The 20,780-nt window shown below is 44.9% G+C and overlaps 1 protein-coding gene across 4 annotated transcripts; it reads right to left on the minus strand.

Moving 5' to 3' along the window:
• Positions 1 to 674: 674 nt before the first annotated feature.
• Positions 675 to 20,017, minus strand: ppp1r1b (protein phosphatase 1, regulatory (inhibitor) subunit 1B). Of its 4 annotated transcripts, none has more exons than XM_062407335.1 (5): positions 19,587 to 20,017; positions 6,671 to 6,760; positions 6,283 to 6,358; positions 4,624 to 4,752; positions 675 to 2,747 (listed from the first exon to the last, which is right to left on the minus strand). In XM_062407335.1, the coding sequence occupies exons 1-5, from the start codon at positions 19,689 to 19,691 to the stop codon at positions 2,578 to 2,580; spliced, it is 570 nt and encodes a 189-aa protein (XP_062263319.1). In that variant the 5' UTR covers positions 19,692 to 20,017; the 3' UTR covers positions 675 to 2,577. The 4 variants fall into 4 exon arrangements, with proteins under 4 accessions (XP_062263319.1, XP_062263320.1, XP_062263317.1 ...); XM_062407336.1 differs by having other exon boundaries at positions 6,677 to 6,760; positions 19,587 to 20,016; XM_062407333.1 differs by lacking the exon at positions 19,587 to 20,017 and adding an exon at positions 15,885 to 16,086.
• Positions 20,018 to 20,780: the final 763 nt, after the last annotated feature.

Here is a 20,780-nt window from a genome sequence, read left to right on the forward strand (position 1 = left end):
CTACATGGGTCATAGCCATGTGCCATTTGGCTTCTCTCTCCACGGTATCTCGGTTTCCACGCTGCCACATCCCCATTTAGAGAGATCATTCCATTGATCCGTCTCGTTATTGTCTCTCAAAAGTGTCAGGTTTTGAATTTGCTTTCATCCCAATTGAACAACTCAGTTTCAATTCCAACCCCATTAAGGAGGCTCCCACCAGACTGAGCCGTATGCTACAAGCGCCAAATGTGACAGAAGGCTGCCATCTACTGGAATGTAGGCAGAACTGCCGTGTTCGTCCCTTTTCTGCACCTTCTGTCTGACAATAATTGTTATCTGATGTTACGCTTTATCCAAACTTAAACACAATTATAAACATTTTTTACAAGGTACACATTATAACACAGTGACAAATAATAGGTTTTGAATGAAGAATTGAAGGTATGCGAAAATAAACTAGAGTTCATACCTCCGCCAAGACCCAGCAGTTCCCTTAACTTACAACTTAAACTTTTAACGGATATAATTTATTTTAAAATATTTTATTTAATGTTAATATTGGTTTTGCTGTACATTTTATTGAATTGTTAGACAAGAGTGATGCAGTCTTATTTTATTATGACACAATATATCAATGAATGCATATCAACTCAGATTTCTCTCTCTCTTTCACAAAATAAGCGCAGAAAATGTTAAAGGAGAAAAGGAAAAAATTGGTTTATTTTTTATATCATATTGCTGCTCACTTTAAAACAATCACATCACATTGAGAAAAGAGAGAGTGAAAAGTAAAAGAACAAAAAAGAGACAGAAAAATTATTAAGAGTTCATACAACGTCTTTCCACGGTCGTTTACTTCTGACCTGGGGGGAGGAGATGGAGGAGGTGGAGGAGGACAGCGTCGGCTGCGTCAGAGCCTCAGCACACACACACACACTCACACACACACACACACACACATGCTCGTCCCACAGTTTTTGCAGGTCAGAGGTTAAAAAGTTTGTATATACACACACTGGCCCAGATGATACAAACAGCAAGATTTATTCACCCTGGGACATGATAGGAAACCTTCTTATACATACGGAGCCTTATTAGATCAAATTAAATTAGACGGGTACTAAATAAAAACAGTTATGATAATCATTGACTCCAAAACATGAGCGAGAAAGAGAAAGACCAAGTTAGAATCAGTGGTACAAAGAGAAACAGAGGGTTTGTGCAGTGTCTGGTTCGAGGCTCTTCCACAGACAGTCGAGCAACAGGACAGAGCTGAGCAAATGTCAGATTAGAAAAATAGCTCTTACAACACTCTGATGACACAAATCATGAGCAAGGTGACGATAGAAAAGTGTTAACATGCAAAAAAGACTTCAAATGACATTTTGGGGATAAATTGTCAGTGGCGGCGTGGAGGACACGACAGGAAACCATATTATAAACAAACTGGAGGTAGCTTTAGCCTTTAAATCGCCTCTTGGTTCTAAGTGTAGCTTCAAAGTGAAAAGTGTGGTACGACATGACAACACTCATGCTCATTGACAATTATAGACATACTTATTTGTGTTTGGTCATTTATAAAGCGATTCTCCACCAAAATATTTTAATGTCTATCTTTTTTATTATATGATGTAAGAATAGAACACACTGAGAAAAAAAGGAGTTAACAAGTCACACTATCACAACTGATGATTTTAATAAGAAAAAAAACAATTACTTTTGCATTACTATTTTCATGTAATTGGTAAATTGGTAAAATATTGTCTTTTTCAGTGTAGAAATATGTATGAGAAATGGTTTGAGGCCTTCTAGGCTTAAAAAAATGTCACTATTGTTTGAGTTTTTTCAATGAATAAATCTTCCCGCAGCCAAAGATGTAAGTATAATCTGTAATATCTCATTCCTCACTGATTCGGTGTCTCTCATATAATGTTAGGAGCGTGAGAAGTCAACAGTGAAGATGACATTGATTAGAGAAACGAAACTGCGTCATTTCCTGTATCAGTCCTGGACAAATCAACAATTTTATTGTAAGAACGAGGTGAAAACACTTAGGATTCAACCTTTAAGTAGTACGAACGTTGTTTTAGGCTCGATCTCCACTCAAAGGTTGCCAGTTCTGCTTTCTACCACAGGGTGGCAGTGCAGGAAAATGGAATCGAAGGGCTTGTGGGGAATGTTGAACTTAAAATGAAGTGGCAGTTCATTTAAAGACCTATAAGAACTTTTGAATTGGTCAGATAGCCTTTGTTCATCATGTTTATTATTATAATTGAGCTCGGAGCCTTGAGGAGGAGACCGGTCTGGTTCTAGGGAAGGTTTGGTCACGTTGACCTTGGCCCCTCTACTCTCATTATTGGGCCGACGTGGCTTCTGTGGTCTGCTCTGTCAGAAGATCATTCCTCACCTGCTCATATGTGACACCTGCTCTCTCTGTGCTCCCTTTAATCCATCTGACCCTGTGCCGGTGGAGTTCATACAGAAATCTTTGTTTGCCCACGTCCTAAATTTTCAGACGCCACATGTTCAAACAGACAACAACCACTTCTTTCTCTCCCCAAATCTCCACTTCCCTCCTTTTTCTCATTCTATCTCTCAGTTACTCCCCCGACTTTTCTCCACCGTTGTCGCCTCAGTTTGGTCTCTCTCCTTCTCTTCCTCCTCCTCCTCTTCTTCCTCCTCCTGTGCTGCTTGGATCTGCTTGGCCGTCTCTCTCACACTGAAGAACTTGTCCGACTGCCCGGTGGTAGCCGTCTCTTGGTGATCTGAGGAAGCAGAACATTTACGTGAGAAGATGCAACAAAAACATCACAACAACTTTTGTACTGCTTTTAATAATTGCAGCCATTGGCCTTGTTTCAAACTGGACAAGTGAGATTCAATTTTTTGTTCCTTAAAAGTTTACACGTTTTAGACACTGGGTTTTCACCAGATGTCACATGGAGATTAGCTAACACTTCATATCTATGGTTTTTGTTCGGGCTCAAGCCGTGTCCCCTGACTGAAGGAGCAGATGAGGTGTAATCAAAGAAGCCGCTGTCGGGATCCCTGCACATCCTGCTTGGATGATTTGTTTTTCAGCGGAACCTCCACCAAGGGATTTATTGATTGAGCTCATCACCTGGGCCTCGGTATGAAATGCCTCTGTGCTCCTGGGATACAATGGAAACACTTCATAAGAAAGCGATTATATCAAAAATGGTCACTTCAGCTAAAGAGTGGTCTGGTTTTGTTTGGTCGGTGATTCAGTTTGCACAGATTGTCGTAGGGGTTTATATCCGGCACGAGAACATGAGTTCAAACGGAGGAGAATTCTGAAGGATCCCAGACTTCACATATAACAAAATGCCGTGTGTTGTGCCTACTAATCCTCTCTGGTTTCTCTGACTGGCAGAGGTGTCGGGCCTCCAGTCAGCAGGGAGTGTACCCTCTGACAGATTTGGGGCGAGAGCTGATATGACACCGCCTCTCAGTGCACAGAGCTTCACCTGTGCTCCTGGTCGACGCGCACTGGAGCTTCACGTCAACCTGAAAACTCTTTCTCTGAGAACAGCGGTGTAGCTGTGTTGTGTGTCATTTCTTGCATGTGTGTGTGTTTGTGTGGTGTTCGGTCTCAGGCGTTGTTCCACCTAAGCTGATTATGAGCCCCTCACACAAATGTTTGAAAGGTATGCCCCAAACCGAAAAAGAAAGGATAAGGGAACGAGGGAAAAATCTAAACTGGATATCAAAGAATGTTTTGAACCCCACCTCAAGTGTCACTAGTGTGAAACAGTTTACATAAACTGTGTTGTGATATGCCAACAATGAAAATTAACTTTTATGTTACAGCTCTCCTCAATGCCAAAGATACGGTAGACACAGGTAATGTTGTCTACCCGTCCTGTTTGTTTGTGGTTGTTTTGTTTGTTTGTGAACAAAATTACAAAAAAACTACTCGTCAGATTTCCTTAGAACTTGGTTGAAAACATGAGGTATATGTCAAGGAAGAATCTATTCAATTTGGGAGAGGATCCAGATATTTTCTTCTAAATTGTCACTGACTGAAGGTATTTTTAAGGCTGAAGGAGTCGGCATTTTTTTTTAACATAACACTCACCTTGGACAGGGAGAGACGTCAATAAGACATAAACTTGGATTAGACATGTGCTTTAATTTGAAAACTAACTTTTCACCCCACTGTTCCAGGCTGAAAGGCATTCTTGTGACAGGAAGAAAAAGAGCCTGAAATCTCATTGAGAAATTTGTGGGAAAAAAATCCCCCTTTAGCTGTTCATACAATACGTAAAATATCAGTCTCTGATGTTCACAGTGTTATATCTGATAAAATATTTACTATTAATGCATTTTTAATGGTTATTTTGCCCTGATTTGCCCTGACTCCGATAACATTTAATATCGAATTTGTAAATAAAAAGCAAATATCACACAGTTTATCTTATCTTTGGTTTTTCCTAAAGAGATAGAAGAAAAAAACCAGCAAACCAGTCCTAGGGCATCAAGGCACAATGTCAGGGTTCTGTTCTCATCCCTGTTAAAGTGCCGTTGGGTATATTTCTCCTTTAGAGAATAAACACGACAGGGTTATCATCCCTGCTGACGCTGTGTGCAGTGATGTCGAACAGAGAGCCTCCCTCTCACCAGCAGCTTTGGTGGGAGACGTGTCCTCTCTCCCCCAATGGTCATCCTCCTCCTCCCCTTCACAAGGTTCTTCCAATTGAGGGTAGACACCTAGTTTCAGCATTTGTGCCTCAGCCATCTTCTGCACAGCTACACACAGGTAAACACACACAAACAGGGAGACGACCACACAAACACAAGGACACAGGTACAAGGATTGAGGGATAGGTTGTTTTGTTTTTGTTTTCTGTCTTTTCTCTCACCCTGGTCCTCCTTCTGTTTGTTTGTGCTCCTGTCTTCAGTCGACTGCCCGCCCTCCTCTGCGCTCTCTCCTGGCAGTGCTGCTGACTCACACTCTTCTCTCCCTCCCTCCCTCCTTATTCACTCTCTTCTGTGATATCACCTCAACACGCTTCCTCCGGGTCACCTTGGCCTCCTCCTCTTTTTCTCTCTTTCCAACAGATTTACAGTGAGGCTGCAGGTCACTTTTTCTTGCTTAAGGTAAAATATATGATATAAGTCATTGAAGTATCTTGAGTATATATATATACATATATAGATATATAAAGTTGAATAGGACAGCTCCCTAAAAGTGAAGCCAGAGCATCCTGATCACCCCCTTGTGGCTGGCTACACTGCAGAGCATAAGCCGTGCCTCCATGTTGACAAATGGGACCAAACTAAAAAGTCAAGTCAAATCAAAATAGTAATTTTGGTCTCATCACACTGTAGCAGTGGGGCCTTGCTACATCTGCTTCTTCTCACCCACAGATTTACAGTGGGACATCGAGGCTGCAGGTCTGAAGGTGATTTATGTGACTATAAATCATCGAGGTAGCCCTCTCTCTGTCACTCTCCACATCTGGGCCGGTGATGGACGTTTTTTCCGATGCAGGAATGATTTTCCCTCCTCATTATATCATCACTTGACGTGCGACACAGACCAGCTCTGCCGAAAAAGCTCACATATCTACTTTTTACATTTTTTTGACAACCACATGCGACAAGCAAAGAGCCACGTACACATGCAAGGGCATGTTTGTGTCCATGTATGATTTTCTGACGTGTGTGTGTGCGTGTCACAGCTGTATACACAACTGACTGTAATCCTGGATGATCCAGACTTTCCTAGACTCACACTCAGTGTCTCACAGCTGTTGTACTATAATCTCTCTTTCTCCCTTTGCCTCTCTGTCACAAACAAATATAAAGAACCTGCTGTTGTGTGAACAATAAGACCCGAAACAAATCTACGCATATCACACATGCACATGCACCGAATAAAAACTGTAACAAAGGCTTTTAATGCAAAACTACTGAGCTCCTAAAGGGGGATATCATTTTAATTCTATGCACACAAGATAGCATCTTATGGGTACAAGAGCTAATTGTGTTTTTGTGAGTACAAGTTATTCAAGATCATTTTTTATTTTCTGCGAATTAGATGATAACTTGTGCACACAGGTTATTATCTTGTGCACATAAAAATACCACCTGTCAGGAATTCAAGGGCCCTGTGCGTATCTACCCATCCGTCGCATGCATTGTTTTCTTTGTCTACTCTGAAGGAAGCAAGGACGAGTTTAACTGCAGCGAAGCAAGGTAAAAACAAAAAGGAACGTGAACACAAGGATGAATCACAAAACACACAGCGACCGTATCAGTGCTGCTTTTACTGACCTTTGAGTGATGGAGGCTGATACACGTTTGGATTGACTCGTTTTGGTTTGAGCACTCCGTTCTCTCCTACAACCCACTGCAAACAGAGAGGAACAGGTTTAATTCAACTTTAAAACCTCCTTACAGGGCCCACTGAGGTTTAAATTAAAACTTAGTGAGTTTGAAAAATGTTTGACACAACATCAATTCACGGAGACGAACATATGGCAGGATCCAACAGGGATAATTCACATTTACAGGGTAATGACAAGTGGGGCTGTGTTATAGTAGATGATGCAAAAACCACAGAATTCCACATATCAAAACACAAAAATGATCAGGTTGAAGTGTCAGGGTCAGGGTGGAGGAAGCACGGACACCTAGAAGAAAAGACAACTTTCTACTTCACCTTTACCTGATGAGTGGACTGATCGTCCTCAGGAGACGCTTGGTCGGCCACTCTGAACAGCGTGGCGGGCGTGGGCCTCCTGCGCCGGATCTGTGGACAAACACACAAACCAACCAACACTGCATCACTGCCAATGCTCACCACAAAGTTGCATCAGTCAAATGGAAAATGTTGACAGTTCATTGCCGGTCAAGGTGCCCTTGCTGTGGTGCCCTGACTTCATTGATACTGCTGCCCAGTTGGCTCGTGGGTCAGCGGCCAAAAGCAAGTTCCAGCGGTCGACGCCCCCCGGGTCAGAGTGAATGCCACGGTCAGTAGAGCAGAGGAAGACTCGTTATGTGACGTTCTGATTTCATCGACTGGTACAGTACACAGTAAAGTGAATGTAGTGCAGAACAGAAACAAACTTGACCAGCGTTAAATTAGTTTTAAATCTTTCTGATACCGGATTAATTTGGAATGAATGAGCCACTCAAATGACACACAATGTGCCGAGTGTGTCTGATTACGTGAGTGCACCTCATACGGTCATACACACCCTCACAAACACACAGGCACCATGGAAACAGGTTTATGGGAACTAAATGATCTGCAGCACTCGGCCCAGACACTCCCCTCCACTGTTCTGTGTCCTTCTGCACCCCCTCACACTGTTCCCCGGAGGCAGGGGCCAGGTCGCCGATGGTCTGAGAGTTAAACCAGGGCCGGGCTGACTCCAGGTCTGTTGCACTTCACCTCCGAAATTTTAAACAGTGAACCCTCTGTATTAACAGAGGAACGAAGGCCCGCCTGTGCCCATACATCCGGCTGCCAATATTGTGCCCAATGAATGCACATTGTGTGCTCCAGCTTTGCTCCATGGATTTGACACTACAAATTACACAAGAACTGCTACTCACTGGAGTTGAAAGTAACATTCCACTTAAAATGTATTTTGTGAGTGGCAAGCTCTAAACCTTGAAAACTTGAAAACAGACTGTTTGTAACCTGTTAACATGCTGAGCGGAGTTGTGCTATCGACTGATACAACAATCCATCGATGAGCTTTTGCGTTTAACAGGTTTAGGGTCGTGGGGGGGCTGGAGTCAATACAATCCTTGCTGACATTGGGTGTAAGGCTAGGTGTACCCTGTACAAACTGGCACAGAAGTTGTTGCTTTATTTGTAAGTCTGAGTAAGTGTTTGGAACTTACTAGAGATGCAGATATTAACGATCGATCATGATAATTGATTCATTCTTTTTAATTTATTGTAAATATCAATATCTTTGGATTTTCAATGATTTATAGTAAATCCATAACTCCTTGTCGCCCCCTGGTGGCAGTCTAAACTATGAATAATAAACACTGCCTCCATGTTAACAGATGGGACAGGGACCAAACTAAAAAGTCATGTCAAATGAAGATTGTCATTTTATGTAGTTCTCAACACACTGATGTTTGATCAAGCTTCATTTTTTGATAGTGGGAGAAAGTGAAGCTGCAGCCGTTCATCTTTTAATACAGTCGTACATTTTATGGAACTTTGAAACTTGTGTTGGGAACTCCGTTAAACATTTAATGATTCATATTCTGATAATTAATAGCTTAAACATCTCTAACTGGTGATGAAGATAAGTATTAGTTGCAGCCCAGTACAGGTTTGCAGCAGAGAAGTTGACATTGGTGCCGGAGCACTTTAAAGTTTCTGTAGATGATTTGCTACAGGAAATGTGTCCTCAGTTGGAGTTGATAACAAGAGACACCTGTTTGTTTAAGAGCCTCCAAAGTAAACTGCCATGCAAACTCTTTACAAGGTGCCTTTGAAGCAAACAGGAAGTTTGATACACAAAATGCGACTGAAAGGCCCTAAGAAAAATATCCCTTTGCCTCATAAAGACAGATTTCATGTGCTGAGCTCAGTCCTTTGACTCACTTTCACATTTTTTTTAAAGGATTTATAGCTGACATCTGCAAAATTACCTTCAGGGAGATTGTTGGATAAAATAAACAGCACAGAGAACACAACTTGTGCAGCTGAGCGGACTCAGCAGGTCCGACCAACAAGTGTCCTCTCTGGAGCGATCCAACCTTGACATGAACCTTGTTGCTGCTGTTTATAGCACCACATAACATCGGCTAAGTCGCCTGGCTCTATTTGGTGTAAAACGGCTCTGGAAGGCGAGAGGTGTTTGTGGTCGGTTCCCCTGCATCTCACTGAGCGAGTTGTGCATCACCACAGTGAGACGCGTGTTGCCAAAGCAGAGGCTCACTGGGGCGCGTTGTGGAAAGCTACCGCCGTCAAAGGACAACAACACAGTTTAATCAAGCATGGATTTCACCCTTATTTATGACTCCGGACTCCAGTCATGCAACTTCCAGCTTTCCTGTCTTGTCCGCACCTCTACCACTATCTGTCTCTCTCTCATTCCACCCCCCCCCCCCCACACACACACACACACACTTGATCCTCCGCTGCGTCTATATCACGTTTGCTTTCACGTCCATTCCTCGTTCCTTGACAGTGGCAATAGCCTCATCCCCCATCCTCTTCGTCTCTCCTCTCCATCACCATACTGAAATCATCATCCTTTTGTCTGCTGTCCCTTCCTTCTCTCTGTCTTTATTGGAAGGGACAATCCACTGCTTCTGACCTTCCCCTTCTACCGCCACTATCTCTCCCCCCTGTTAAGGTGGAGGCCTGGGGCTCTATGCCACTGTGAACCCTGCTGCCGCCGCCTGCCTGACACCTGCTAACAGCCTTGCAGGGCAGCCCAATGGCTCACAACGAGACCCACGAAACCCAGAGAGTAAAAACAGACTCCAGATGATGCCATGACCAAGTCCTTTGGCATTAAAGTCATTCAATAAGGATTGTTTCATTGGTTGTCAGGTAGGTTTCTAAATTGTGAATAATTTATTCTTTACTGTGTTTTATGTCATTGTAGGTAATATAACCTTGGATTCTGAAAAGCACTGACGGACATTTTCCACTATTTTGAGACATTAAAAGATCAAACAATAATCGCTTAACTATAACAATAATCTGTAGACAAATCAATAATTACCTTTTCAGTATTTATACAAAATGTCAGTTTCCCAGTTAAGATTGTACCCGAGTACAAATGTCCTGTTCAGTCTAATCAATAACAAACAGCCTTCACATCTCTTCTTTCGCTCTTTCGCACACTTTGTCGTTATTCTGGTTAAGCTGGTTTAGGTTTTGTTAATCTGGTTGAAGGCTTCTACTGCAGTGGCCGTAATAAACCAGATTTAGGAACGGGCTGTTTGTTTGGCCTGTGGTGATGCCAGTTTCAGCTTTCTTTCTGAAACTGAAAAAATGACCTGCAGTCATTGGGCCACGGCAGTCGGCCACTAAAGCCTGACGGCAGGAAGCTGAAGCTGCACAAAGAGAACAGTTGCCGTTGTCGTAATCGACAACTTCACTCACGCTAATGAGTCCCAGTCCCTGCTGCTCCAGAGCACTGGTCACCTGTTTATTCTAAATTCATTATTATTGAACGTATCACGTGTCCAAATTGCACCAAAATAAACACTGATCCCGTAACAATACACATGTCAAGTGCAAAGCCGATGAGATAAAGAGTTCTCGAAATATGTGAGCCACAGACAGACAGAGCTTACTGGAATTACATCTTAAGAAAAATGTTATTAGCAATGCATTTAGTGCAAAGGGATGTATGTAATGTCCGAGGCTTCAATCCTTATCTTTTTGTCTCTGTTGTGAAATTTATGAAACAAAAAAGAAAAGAAATCCTTTTACTATCCTGTCAGATTTTTCTCCATCTTATGAGGTGTATCACTGAAAGAGACAGTTGCACAACGAAAGCTGGGAAAGATTTACAAGACCTGGGTCAAGGTCCTTTGAGACCGAGATAAAAATAGGAATGATGAAACGGATGGAAGGTTAAATGACTAGGTGGGATAATTGAGGTCATGAAGTGGAATCCTCTTAGAACTACCTGTGTGTGTTTGCATATGTGTGTGTGCACAGTGGCTGTCCGTCATCTAGGTTATTGTCCTGGTAGTCCTGTGAAATACCAAGTCTTGACCTCCAAACCCAGGAAAAGGACAACAGTCCACTTCTCAGATAAGTTGTAAAAAAGGTTGTAAAATGCATTAAATGACAGTAAAAAACGAATGCATGTGTCTCGAGCTAATTCCTCTGTAGCTGTGTCTCTTTTGTGCACATTTGAAAAGAGCGTGTGATGGTGGTGGCTGTGGTTGTGACGTGCGCTGCTGCTGCATGACATTGGCAATGCCAGATGACATAAACACACACACAGTGACTCTAGTAATTTTCCAGCCTTAAAACCACCGCACTCTGCCCGGCTTACATAATATCGTGTGCGACTTCCTCATTTACGCCAACACTGGGGCACAGTATGTGAGATTAGTGGTGCTGTGCTTCATCCCTCCCCATCTCCCTCCTCTAACCCCCCTCTGCCCACCCCGCCTGCATCCAATCTCCCAAATCTTCTCCTCCTCCTCTTCCTCTTCCTCTTCCTCCTACGTGGGCAGCTATTGTTTCTGTACCAAGGTCCGTGGAGCTGCTGCGGGCATGAGGGGGCTCTGAGCAAGCTGCTGAGGTGGCCTTTCAGCAGCTCCACAGGTGCACGCCTGCAGGCCTCCCCCCGAGAGGCAACAGGGCTGAGGGCCTTAATAAGAACATTGACTCATGGATCACAGCGCGGACGGGAGACACATCAGCTCCTCTCAAGCTCAGGAGTGAATTTGAAAAATGTGCTGACTCCGCATTGAGGCGGCGGAGAGAGAAACCTCTACTCAGATATTAGATAAGGATTTTCACGTAATCCCCTTTTGCGATTTCCTTTAAATTGTGTTTTGAAATCTGACATGTATACGACAGTTGTTCGTTATGCCAATCAAATTTAATTGAAGGCAAAAAGGTTAAGTTGCCTTGAATGACTCCAATATGTTACTCCAATATCTCACTCAGTGCTGTGTGTGTGTGTGCATGAGTCATTGGTAAATGTTGACTTTGCACGTGTGTGTGTGTGTGTGTGCACAGGTATGTGTGTGTTGGCTCAGCACGCTCTTGCGTAGCAGCCCGGCAGCAGATCAGCCGATGTGGGTCTGCTCCCCGGAGGCCTCCACCTAAGCTGGTGCTGTCGCGGCCCCGGCCTATAAAAAGCAGCAGGAGTAGGACAGTGTAAACTAGATCGGAGTCGTCTCTGGTGGCTCGGTGGGATGAGACCCAAAAGCTCCGAAGCTCCTGCCCTGCACCAGTGTTAACAGTCGAGCATCTCCGGGGGAGTCAGCTGAGCATGACAGAACCCCCTTCCCTGTCAGATCCATCCCCTGTGTCCCAAAGCACTCTATTATATCCTACCACGCTCTGTGTGTGAGAGGTCGGAGCGTAACCATATGAAGCCTGCTCTCTCTGTCTTCACATCATCCAACTCCGGATGGATAGATATGGATTTCTAGGAGATTGATTTGTGGTATCTGACAACCGGCGCATTTACAACACCAATTGGGACACACAACAGGAGCCGTAGCCAACAATTACAGCAATCCGAATCTAACTCAAACCCATCTTACTGACTTGACTTCTTCCCCAGATTCCTTGTGCTTTATTGTTGCAGATCCAGGAATGCTCGTGCGGACACATTGTGGACCGTGCCGACACTTGATTGTGGATTATGATTACAGCTAGATTGCTTCGACATGCAACAGGCCTGCCCACATATACCACCACTACTGGCAATACTTCTATCAATTACAATTGGAATTACTGCTCCTTTCATCTTAGTCAGACCTTTTCCTTTGTAGAAATACTTTAAACATTGATACATCTATCAGTCTACAGTACAAACTGTCTTTTCTTAGAACGTGGTAAATATTGTTATTCTGTTGATGTGCTCACTGTGTTCAGCGTTAAGGGCAGAGGACGTCAGGTCTCACTAAGCCCTATCAGATCAATTTTGATCAGTGAATATTGTCTAAACAAATACATTTTGATTGATGAATTGATTGAAATGATTGGCATCGAAAGTTAGTGTCTAATCGCTCGTGTTTTGGTCTGAACTTCTGAGTTTGCTCTTTGTTTTCATTTTGCAATCCTTTTGGGATTCTGTGTGACTCAGTATCCAACACAGGCTGGATGACCCTTTGAATTGTTTCTTTAACTGCTTAAAATGATCTAACTTTGACTCGACTGAGAATTTCTTCAGCCCCTTTCTGTCTTGAAAGGCCTCCTCCTCACAACCTCTGGTGCCTCCACCGAAAAAAACATTTCCCCGCCTCTCCCTCTGAGGTTTTTCATCTCATCTCCGTCCATTTCTACTCCATTTTCATTCCCTGTCTCGGTTTTATTCCCCGTTATCGCGAGCAACTCAATTAAACGGAGTTGTTGCCCTTTGTGTCCGGTTCGTGCCGTGCCCCCCCACCCCCTCTCCCCAGCGAGCCTTTTAAAAATGAAGTGGCAGAACCCCTCGTGGTGCTCCCGAGTGCAATCCAGCTAAGAGTTCAATAATACAATGAGCGGAAAACCCATCCTTCTTAGTGTGAGCATTGTTCTTTTTCTCTCACTGTGTTACTAGTGCAGACAAACATGTTTTGTAAGTCCAGATATAAACAGCGGGACGTTGTATTGTCTGAGGGATACATTCCAAACATGTTTACACTCTAAAACATTCATGTGTTTTAAAAAATGCAAGAGTGCAATAAGCGGTATCTCACTCGAGGTTTCATTTAGTAAATCACAGTACAGTACACAACTTCATAATCACAACGTTTTGTGCGCAGCCATGTGTGTGTGTATGTGTGCTGCCTATTTATATACTTATTGCAGTGTTAATCTGCATCTCTGCTTGCTGTTTTGTGTGAGAGCCTATTCTCACTGGACAGTTGGGAAAAATGCACCCACTGTTTACAGTTGTCAGGATTAACCAGGCCGATGTACACATCATTTCACAGATTTCTATTCTAAATGAGCGGCATGGCTGAATTCCCATAAGTGTGAGATGCTTCTGCACGTTGCGTCTCTGCATTCACATCACACTTTTGTGGCCACCTTCCGCCCCACCACTGGCTAACTGAGTAAACAGATGGCTGCAGCTAGCATCTGGAGGGGCTCGCTGATGACCCCAGATAGAAAATGTAATTATGCTGCAGCCCACTGGCAGAAAGATATTACACTCAGACAACCAACCCCTCCTCTTAGTCTCCTTCTCCTGCTCCCTCACAGTACCTCCTCCAGCAATTGTGGAATTAGCCGCTTGGAGTTTTTCTGGTTGCCTGTTGTTCAAGAGGCCGCTGAAAGAAGGGTTCAACCATCCCAACGTGTCTGAGATTATGTACGGGCTGATGACTGACAGGAAGCCACCTGCCAGGCCCCGGTGCATGGTGGAGCGGCTCACGGGGCGAGCTGACAACAGGGGAGGTGCCAATCAAAGCTTTCACAGTGACACAGTAACACGACTGAAAGCGACTATTCTGTTCCTCTCGTTCGTGCACTTAAATTCAGGGGCGTCACATTGTGTAGCTCACAATGAGCAGGTCCGGAGGTCAACAGGCTGGCACAAACAAAGAGCAGAGTAGCTATAGTTACTCATCTTTCTGCGTCATATGTACCGACAGGTGATGAATGCAAAAAAAGGTCACAGTGGATGGTTGCTGTGCAGCCTGCAGCTCAGTGCTAGGATGCAAATGGAATGTATTAACTCAAGTGGCTCACTTAAATATCACTTCAGATTATTTTGTTAATTTATTCGATTATGACCCTGATTTATTCTCACTAGGTTGAATAGGTCCAAAACGAATAAAAACACCTTTTATTCCCTCCACCTAGGAGGTTATGTCTTCATCCCTGTCACCAGTTTGTCTGGGATGTGGTTTAAAAAAGGATTTTCTGAACAGATATCTGAATGTGTGTTGTGTGGTGCAGTTTATGACTGAATTTACTGTTGGGCCTTGGCAGAGGTTTACCTTCTACTGAATGCCATTCTATTGAGTAAATACAAATAAGGAAATTGTTTCTTGTCCCAGTCAGGCAAACTATTTATTACTTTGGTATTTCTGCTTTGAGCCTCCTATGACCTGGTGCGCCCTCGTGCAAGCTCATTAAGTTGCAGCCAGATAAACACGATATAAAAGTCTCAACGACTGCGTCAAAAATCAGAGATTACAACAGGCGCTGACTGAGGCGATAACATAATGCCTTGTCTTTTTCTGTGTTGATGAAACACGGCTCGGGAGCAATCCCATTTGTTTTGTGTCATGCCTCAGCGCTCCTCTCATTATGCCGATATTGGTGGGACCACCGCGAGGAGGGAGGCAGGACACCGGCCCCGGCCCCAGACCCTGACAGTGAAATCCCCGGGGAGGGGAGGGCCGCTCGGTGTCCAGATCCTGACACGGTTGCAGCAGAACACGGTGACGTCGGTAAAAAAAAAATCGGCTCCATATCCTGTCCAGCTCTCATCCCCCTCCCGCCCACCCCCATTTCTCTCCCTGCTGTGGCCGAGCTGCCCTTCTAATCCTCTGCCTGTCCTCTCATCACAGATATGGCTCCTGCTGTTGTTGCCGCGGCCCGGGTTAAATTGCGCTCGGATTTCTCTGCACGATTCACAGATAGAACTGTGCACATAGAGATGAATGACCACACATTAGGGGTGATGTATTCTCCTCATACCCAGACTGACTCTGTTTGACAAACGAAGATCCCTTAATCGACAGGAGAATTTCTGAGTGGGTTAGTGACACCACACAACAAAGAGGTTTTGTTGACAATGATGCTTAAGTTGATGGGGGTGTGCTGCTGCAGTGTTACTGGCCTCCGTCAGGGTTTGTGTAGCGTCCTCCGATGTGCCTGTGGTGCAGGGGCATTACGATGATATTTCAGCTCACTGTGTACAGTGTCATCATGTGACGAATCACTCCGCCTGTCCTCAATATTTATGTTTTTTAAATGTTTACACATGACACACATCAATGCGCCCACAAGCCAAGGGAGGAGGATGTATTGTGCGGTTAACACAACTTGGCTAACAGTAAAACAAGAAGGATTAAATTGAATAGAAAGGCTTTCTTTCACAGAAGCTGCGCTGCAAAAATAAAGTAGTCAGAAAGAAAACTTTGGGCTTAACCGTTGTGGATGGATAGAGGCCATGAACATGTCGCTCCAGAGACATTAGCCAGTCAAAAGGCCTGGACTGTCAAAAACTGGGAGGAACAAACTCATACGCAACCTGCGGCAGACAGAGACCCATTGATTGTGTCCAAAGTGCAGTCAGAATCTGTGGTTTCCAGCGAGGCAATTCATCTTCATCAAAAGAAAATTCTCTCAATTTGTTTCTGCTACTAAAAATCATGTCACCGGTCGAACTGCGTCGGCCGGTGACATTCCCGTCCGTCCACACACAGGGAAAGATCACTGTACCCTCTTGCCCAGTCCCAGCATGCTTTGTGCCACCCGACAAGATGTTCTTTCAGGGACTGCATGTTGACAGTCCCCCAGTCTGCTGATGTTTACCCACTAACACACGCCGCATCAAAGGTCGCTGTTTGATGTTTAACCCAGGGACTGGACAGGGGATGGTTGGGGCGGGGCGGGGGGGGGGGGGGGGGGGGGGCGGCGGCGGGGGGGGGGGGGGGGGGGGGGTTAGGGATTGGGTGGGGAATGTAAATCATGTCCTCCATAACCCTGTTTGGTTTAAAATGGATTAATGCGAAAAGTGTTGCCCATTGGAAAGCCCCGGAGAGACTGATTTGCGTTTGGGCTTTGATATTCCCTTTTGAATTTCCGGTTTTGCCCGACGGTTCAGAGATCGCGTTGATTCGAGAGAGGGGAGAAGCACGGAGAGGCGGCTGCAGGTCGCATCCACGTCTCCACCGTGACCCTAATCTCCGTACACTATGCACATCACCCTACGTCACTCGCACAGAGCGCAGGATTGGTGTGAGGGTATAAAGTGGGGGCTGGGGATAATAAATACAACCATGTGCTGTCTCTGTGGCGTGGCAGACAACAACAACTCTGCCCACGAGCTCTCGATGTGAAGATTACAAGCGAATGATTATCTGAAAAAACATTCATTTGGTATAGGAGGATTTCAAAAAGCAACTCAGATGACTGGACACAGTCACGGGCATCAGACGTGCCAACAATGGCAGTGGAAAGAAAAGAAAGATTATGATGACAAATGAGTTTTTGGAGGATAGAAAATTCCATCCATCCATCTATCCATCCATCTATTCATCTATCCATCCGTCTATCCATCCGTCCATCTATCCATCCATCTATTCATCTATTCATCCATTCATCCATCCATCCATTCATCCATCCATCCATCCCTCCATCCATTTTCCTTTAAAGGTCGTGGGGGGAGCTGGAGCCAATCCCAGCTGACATTGGTTTAGAGGTGGGTTCCACCCCGGACAAGTCGACAGCCAGTCACAGGGTCGATAGAGAAATCCTCTAATCTGAAAATAAACTAATGTACTAAAAAAGACAAAAACAAATTTCCAAATACTTGGATATGTAACATCAAGACCATCAAGATAATCCAACCTCCACCAAAGAGGTTGTGTTTTTGTGAGCAAGATTATGCAAAATCTACAGGACAGATTACAACAGAACGTGGTGGAAGGATGTGGTATGGCTCTTCCTTTAACGTTGCGAAGATGTGTGTCTTTCAACATTTTGGCTGATTTCTCAGAAAATAATTCATTGATTTTGATGAAAGAACTTAAACTTAGTTTACGGGATAGATATTTATGAACGGGTTTGATCTGGTGCCGAATCCAATGAAGAGAGGAAGAATTTGATTGTGGTTTCATAAGGGGACCGATGTCACATTTCACTGAGTGGGTGGTAGAGACGCTCCTCTGGCGTTAACACCGAAGAGCATCCAAACATACGTATATACCAACATGCAACAGCACCAATTTAAAGCACTTGTCCAGTCAGACAGAGCTGTCCATTAAAGTTGACCTTCAAGACGCCGACTGCGGGGGAGCTCTGGGCGACATAGCTGTGCAGCTCATCTCCATAGTAACAAGCCCCGGCAGTTCAGTCGATAGCAGTTTGGGGGTTGAAATGCCACCGGAAACAAACACAGTGAGGATTTATGGTGTCGTAGAATGGGTATGGTCATTAGCAACTTGTTCAAAACCACAGACTCGTGGGCGACAGTAATTGCCGTGGGAGGACACGGCTACGAAATGAGTGTCATTAGCTGTCGCCTGCCGCCAAACCCACGCGTCCCCGGAGACTCCCATCAGCCCCTGGTTGTTGTTATCTGCTTTTAAACACATATAAACACATCCTGTCCTGGACGCCCATTCAGAAACCCATATCCCTGATTTGTTGCTTTGTCGTAACTGGATCAACATTCATCCACTTGCATGAATTCTCACATACAAACAAATATTGAAATTTTTTATGCCTTTAACACACGTTCTGATGTTTGCATGAGACGACAGTAGCACAGAGAGGACGCAGCTCAAATGGAACCTATCCGAAGGTGAAGTCTGCTGGAGCCCAGCCAGCGAAAAAGAGCCTAAATATAGCTGATCACTGTTTGACCATTGAGCAACGAGGTCCTCCCCAAACCAGTGGGAAGTGCAAGTTTTTTTTCTAATTGTAGGAGCTCACATATGGTGGATCAATATCCTGTAGGTTCTTGGAAGAGAAAACAGGCATCAGAGCTGCGGAGGAGGAGAAGATAAGCAAGGATTTGTAAATGTGAGTCGTGTGAAGCACAACATTGTTTAATTTACTCTATAATTCGGGATAAATGGTGAAGAGATAGGGCGACTTGTTTTGGGACAAGTTACTTAAAGAAAGATAGAATAAAGGGACAAAAACCCCAGGATTCCTGATGATTTGCTTGGAGTAAATCGCAACTGTCACACTCGCTTGCACCCTGGAGAAACAGATTTCTTTGGCGTTATCTACAAACAAACTTGTGCTACGGTGATGATTCTGGAGCAGGATTGCAGGCGACTGTAGCTCATTCAAACTGCTTTTACGCAAGCTGTGAATCAGGGACAGAGACGGAGGGAGCTGGCCCTACAGACAGGTGAACCCAGAGAGCAGGCTGTGAATCTTCCTCTCTTTCTCTCAGCTTCACATGGGCCACTTCAGCTTATTTCTCTCTCTCTCTCTCTCTCTCTCGCTCTCTCTCTCTCTCTCTTGTTCCATCTCTCCTTAAGCCCTCAGGAGGGACGAGCCATTGGCCTGGATCTACCTCGGCCCAAAACGGTTCCTATACTTTGGCCCACTTTTCCCCCTGTTCTAAAATAAGAGCCAACCACACAACAGAGCCGAAAACAAACAATCAGAGTTGTCTCTATGAACAATGAACTGACAACACGGAGTCAGTTAATAGACATTCATGTGGCAAAGGTTGGTTCTAACAAAGTATATGACGGATAAAGTATTAGCAGTTCTAGACATACGACAGAGAAAAAGTCACCGGTTTGATGCTGCTGCTGCTGCTGCTGTTGCAACAGAGTGATGTGGCTCCAACCACAAGATAGTGAGTGACCTTAGTCTCAGTGTCACTTTGTCAAACCAGTCAAGATGAGACAGCGAGGCTATAATCTCATGAGGTAACAAGAGAGCGGGGGAAATGTCATCATCATTTCTCAACTGTGCGGCAGATCTAGCCAGAAAATCCAAGACTGCACGAGAAACTTGTCAAAGATTAAACAAACGCAGAGAGGAAAGGTGACGGAAGTAAAATGGAGGAAAGTACTTAATGTAGCAAATGGATTTTCCTTGCATGACCGGTGGGAGTCAATGTGTAAAAAAGACAATGAGAAATTCAGATGGAAGACACGTCAACACAAGACCAAGTCAGAGCTGAGAACTTAAACTAAATCCTCTGCTCATGGGCCGAACAGCAACATGACCCCCCCCCCCCCCCCCCCCCCAGTCTGCTCACCATCTCCACTTGCCGAGGGTCCAGGTTGGTGGGCGCAGAGGATGGCGTGGCGAAGTGGATCTTCTTCCTCTCCTTGTGCTCCCCATCGATTTCGGTCGGCTCCATGGCTCTGGATCCCTGGAGGTCTGACTCCCAGTGGAGAGAAGGGGTCGCTGCTGAAGATCACACTACAAACCTCCCTGGAGAAGGTTCCCACTGCTGGGTATTCCCACTCCTGAAAACTTTTTGTTCTTCTCCTGCCTCGCTCCTTCACACCCTGACTACTTCCTCTTCTCTTGGAGAATACATGAAAGTGAGCAGATCTTCTCTTTTCTTTCACCACCTGGCTTCTATCTATCTTTCTATATATCCCTGTCTCTTGCAGTTGCCTCCCCTGATCTCTCTCCTCCCTCACAACCTGTGCAGCAGGAGTTGAATGAGGCTCATAGTTGGATGTGTCAGTGAGGGAGAGAAGTGGGAGGGGAGGTGACGGAGGGGAGGGGCCGAGGGGCCGAAAGAAGGCGGCGATGTGAGGGGAGGAGAGGAGGGGCCAGAGTGAACATAGTGGAGGAGAGGAGAAGAGGATGTTGCATGAGGTATGGGGAGGGATGTGTTTTTCTGTCTCTCTAAGCTGAGGTTGATTTGTTATCAGGAAAAAAAATAATAATCTCATCACATCAGCTGAGCCTCTTTTGGCCTCTATTTGTGAATGAGAGATTTGTGCTGGGAGAGGGAGGGAGGGAGCGGGGAGAGCAAGGAGGGATAAACAAGAGGAGGGATGCGGGGAGGATGCAAGGGAGGGATGCAGCCCAGCTCACGCTCCTGACATCACTGGATTTATTCGGAGTTTAACATGTGATGCTAAACGGCCAGTGGTCTTCAATAAAAGCCCCAGAAATCCATGAAACGCTAACAGAGACAAAATGCATTTAAAATGTTTTTGTCTCTTTTATCCTGCAAACAGCGTGACTTAAACTTAGGGACAAGGAATGAAAAAGTGGCGTTGGAGGTTGAGAGAGAGGAGGCAGGTGGTTGATGGCGATGTTAAAGTGAGAGAGAGGTGGGCCGCTCCAGCTGTATTTCCAGGGCCTCGCTGTTATTGCGCCCCCCTGCACATGGCAGAGGGATTTGGACGGCGGAGAGCATGTGGATCTGGCCTCGGGGCAGAGTTGAGCTTTGGCACGGGCTGGAATGAAGGAGATATCTGCGGTGGAT

The sequence above is a fragment of the Platichthys flesus genome, chromosome 16 (assembly GCF_949316205.1).
Source record: "Platichthys flesus chromosome 16, fPlaFle2.1, whole genome shotgun sequence".
Classification (NCBI taxonomy): Eukaryota; Metazoa; Chordata; class Actinopteri; order Pleuronectiformes; family Pleuronectidae; genus Platichthys; species Platichthys flesus.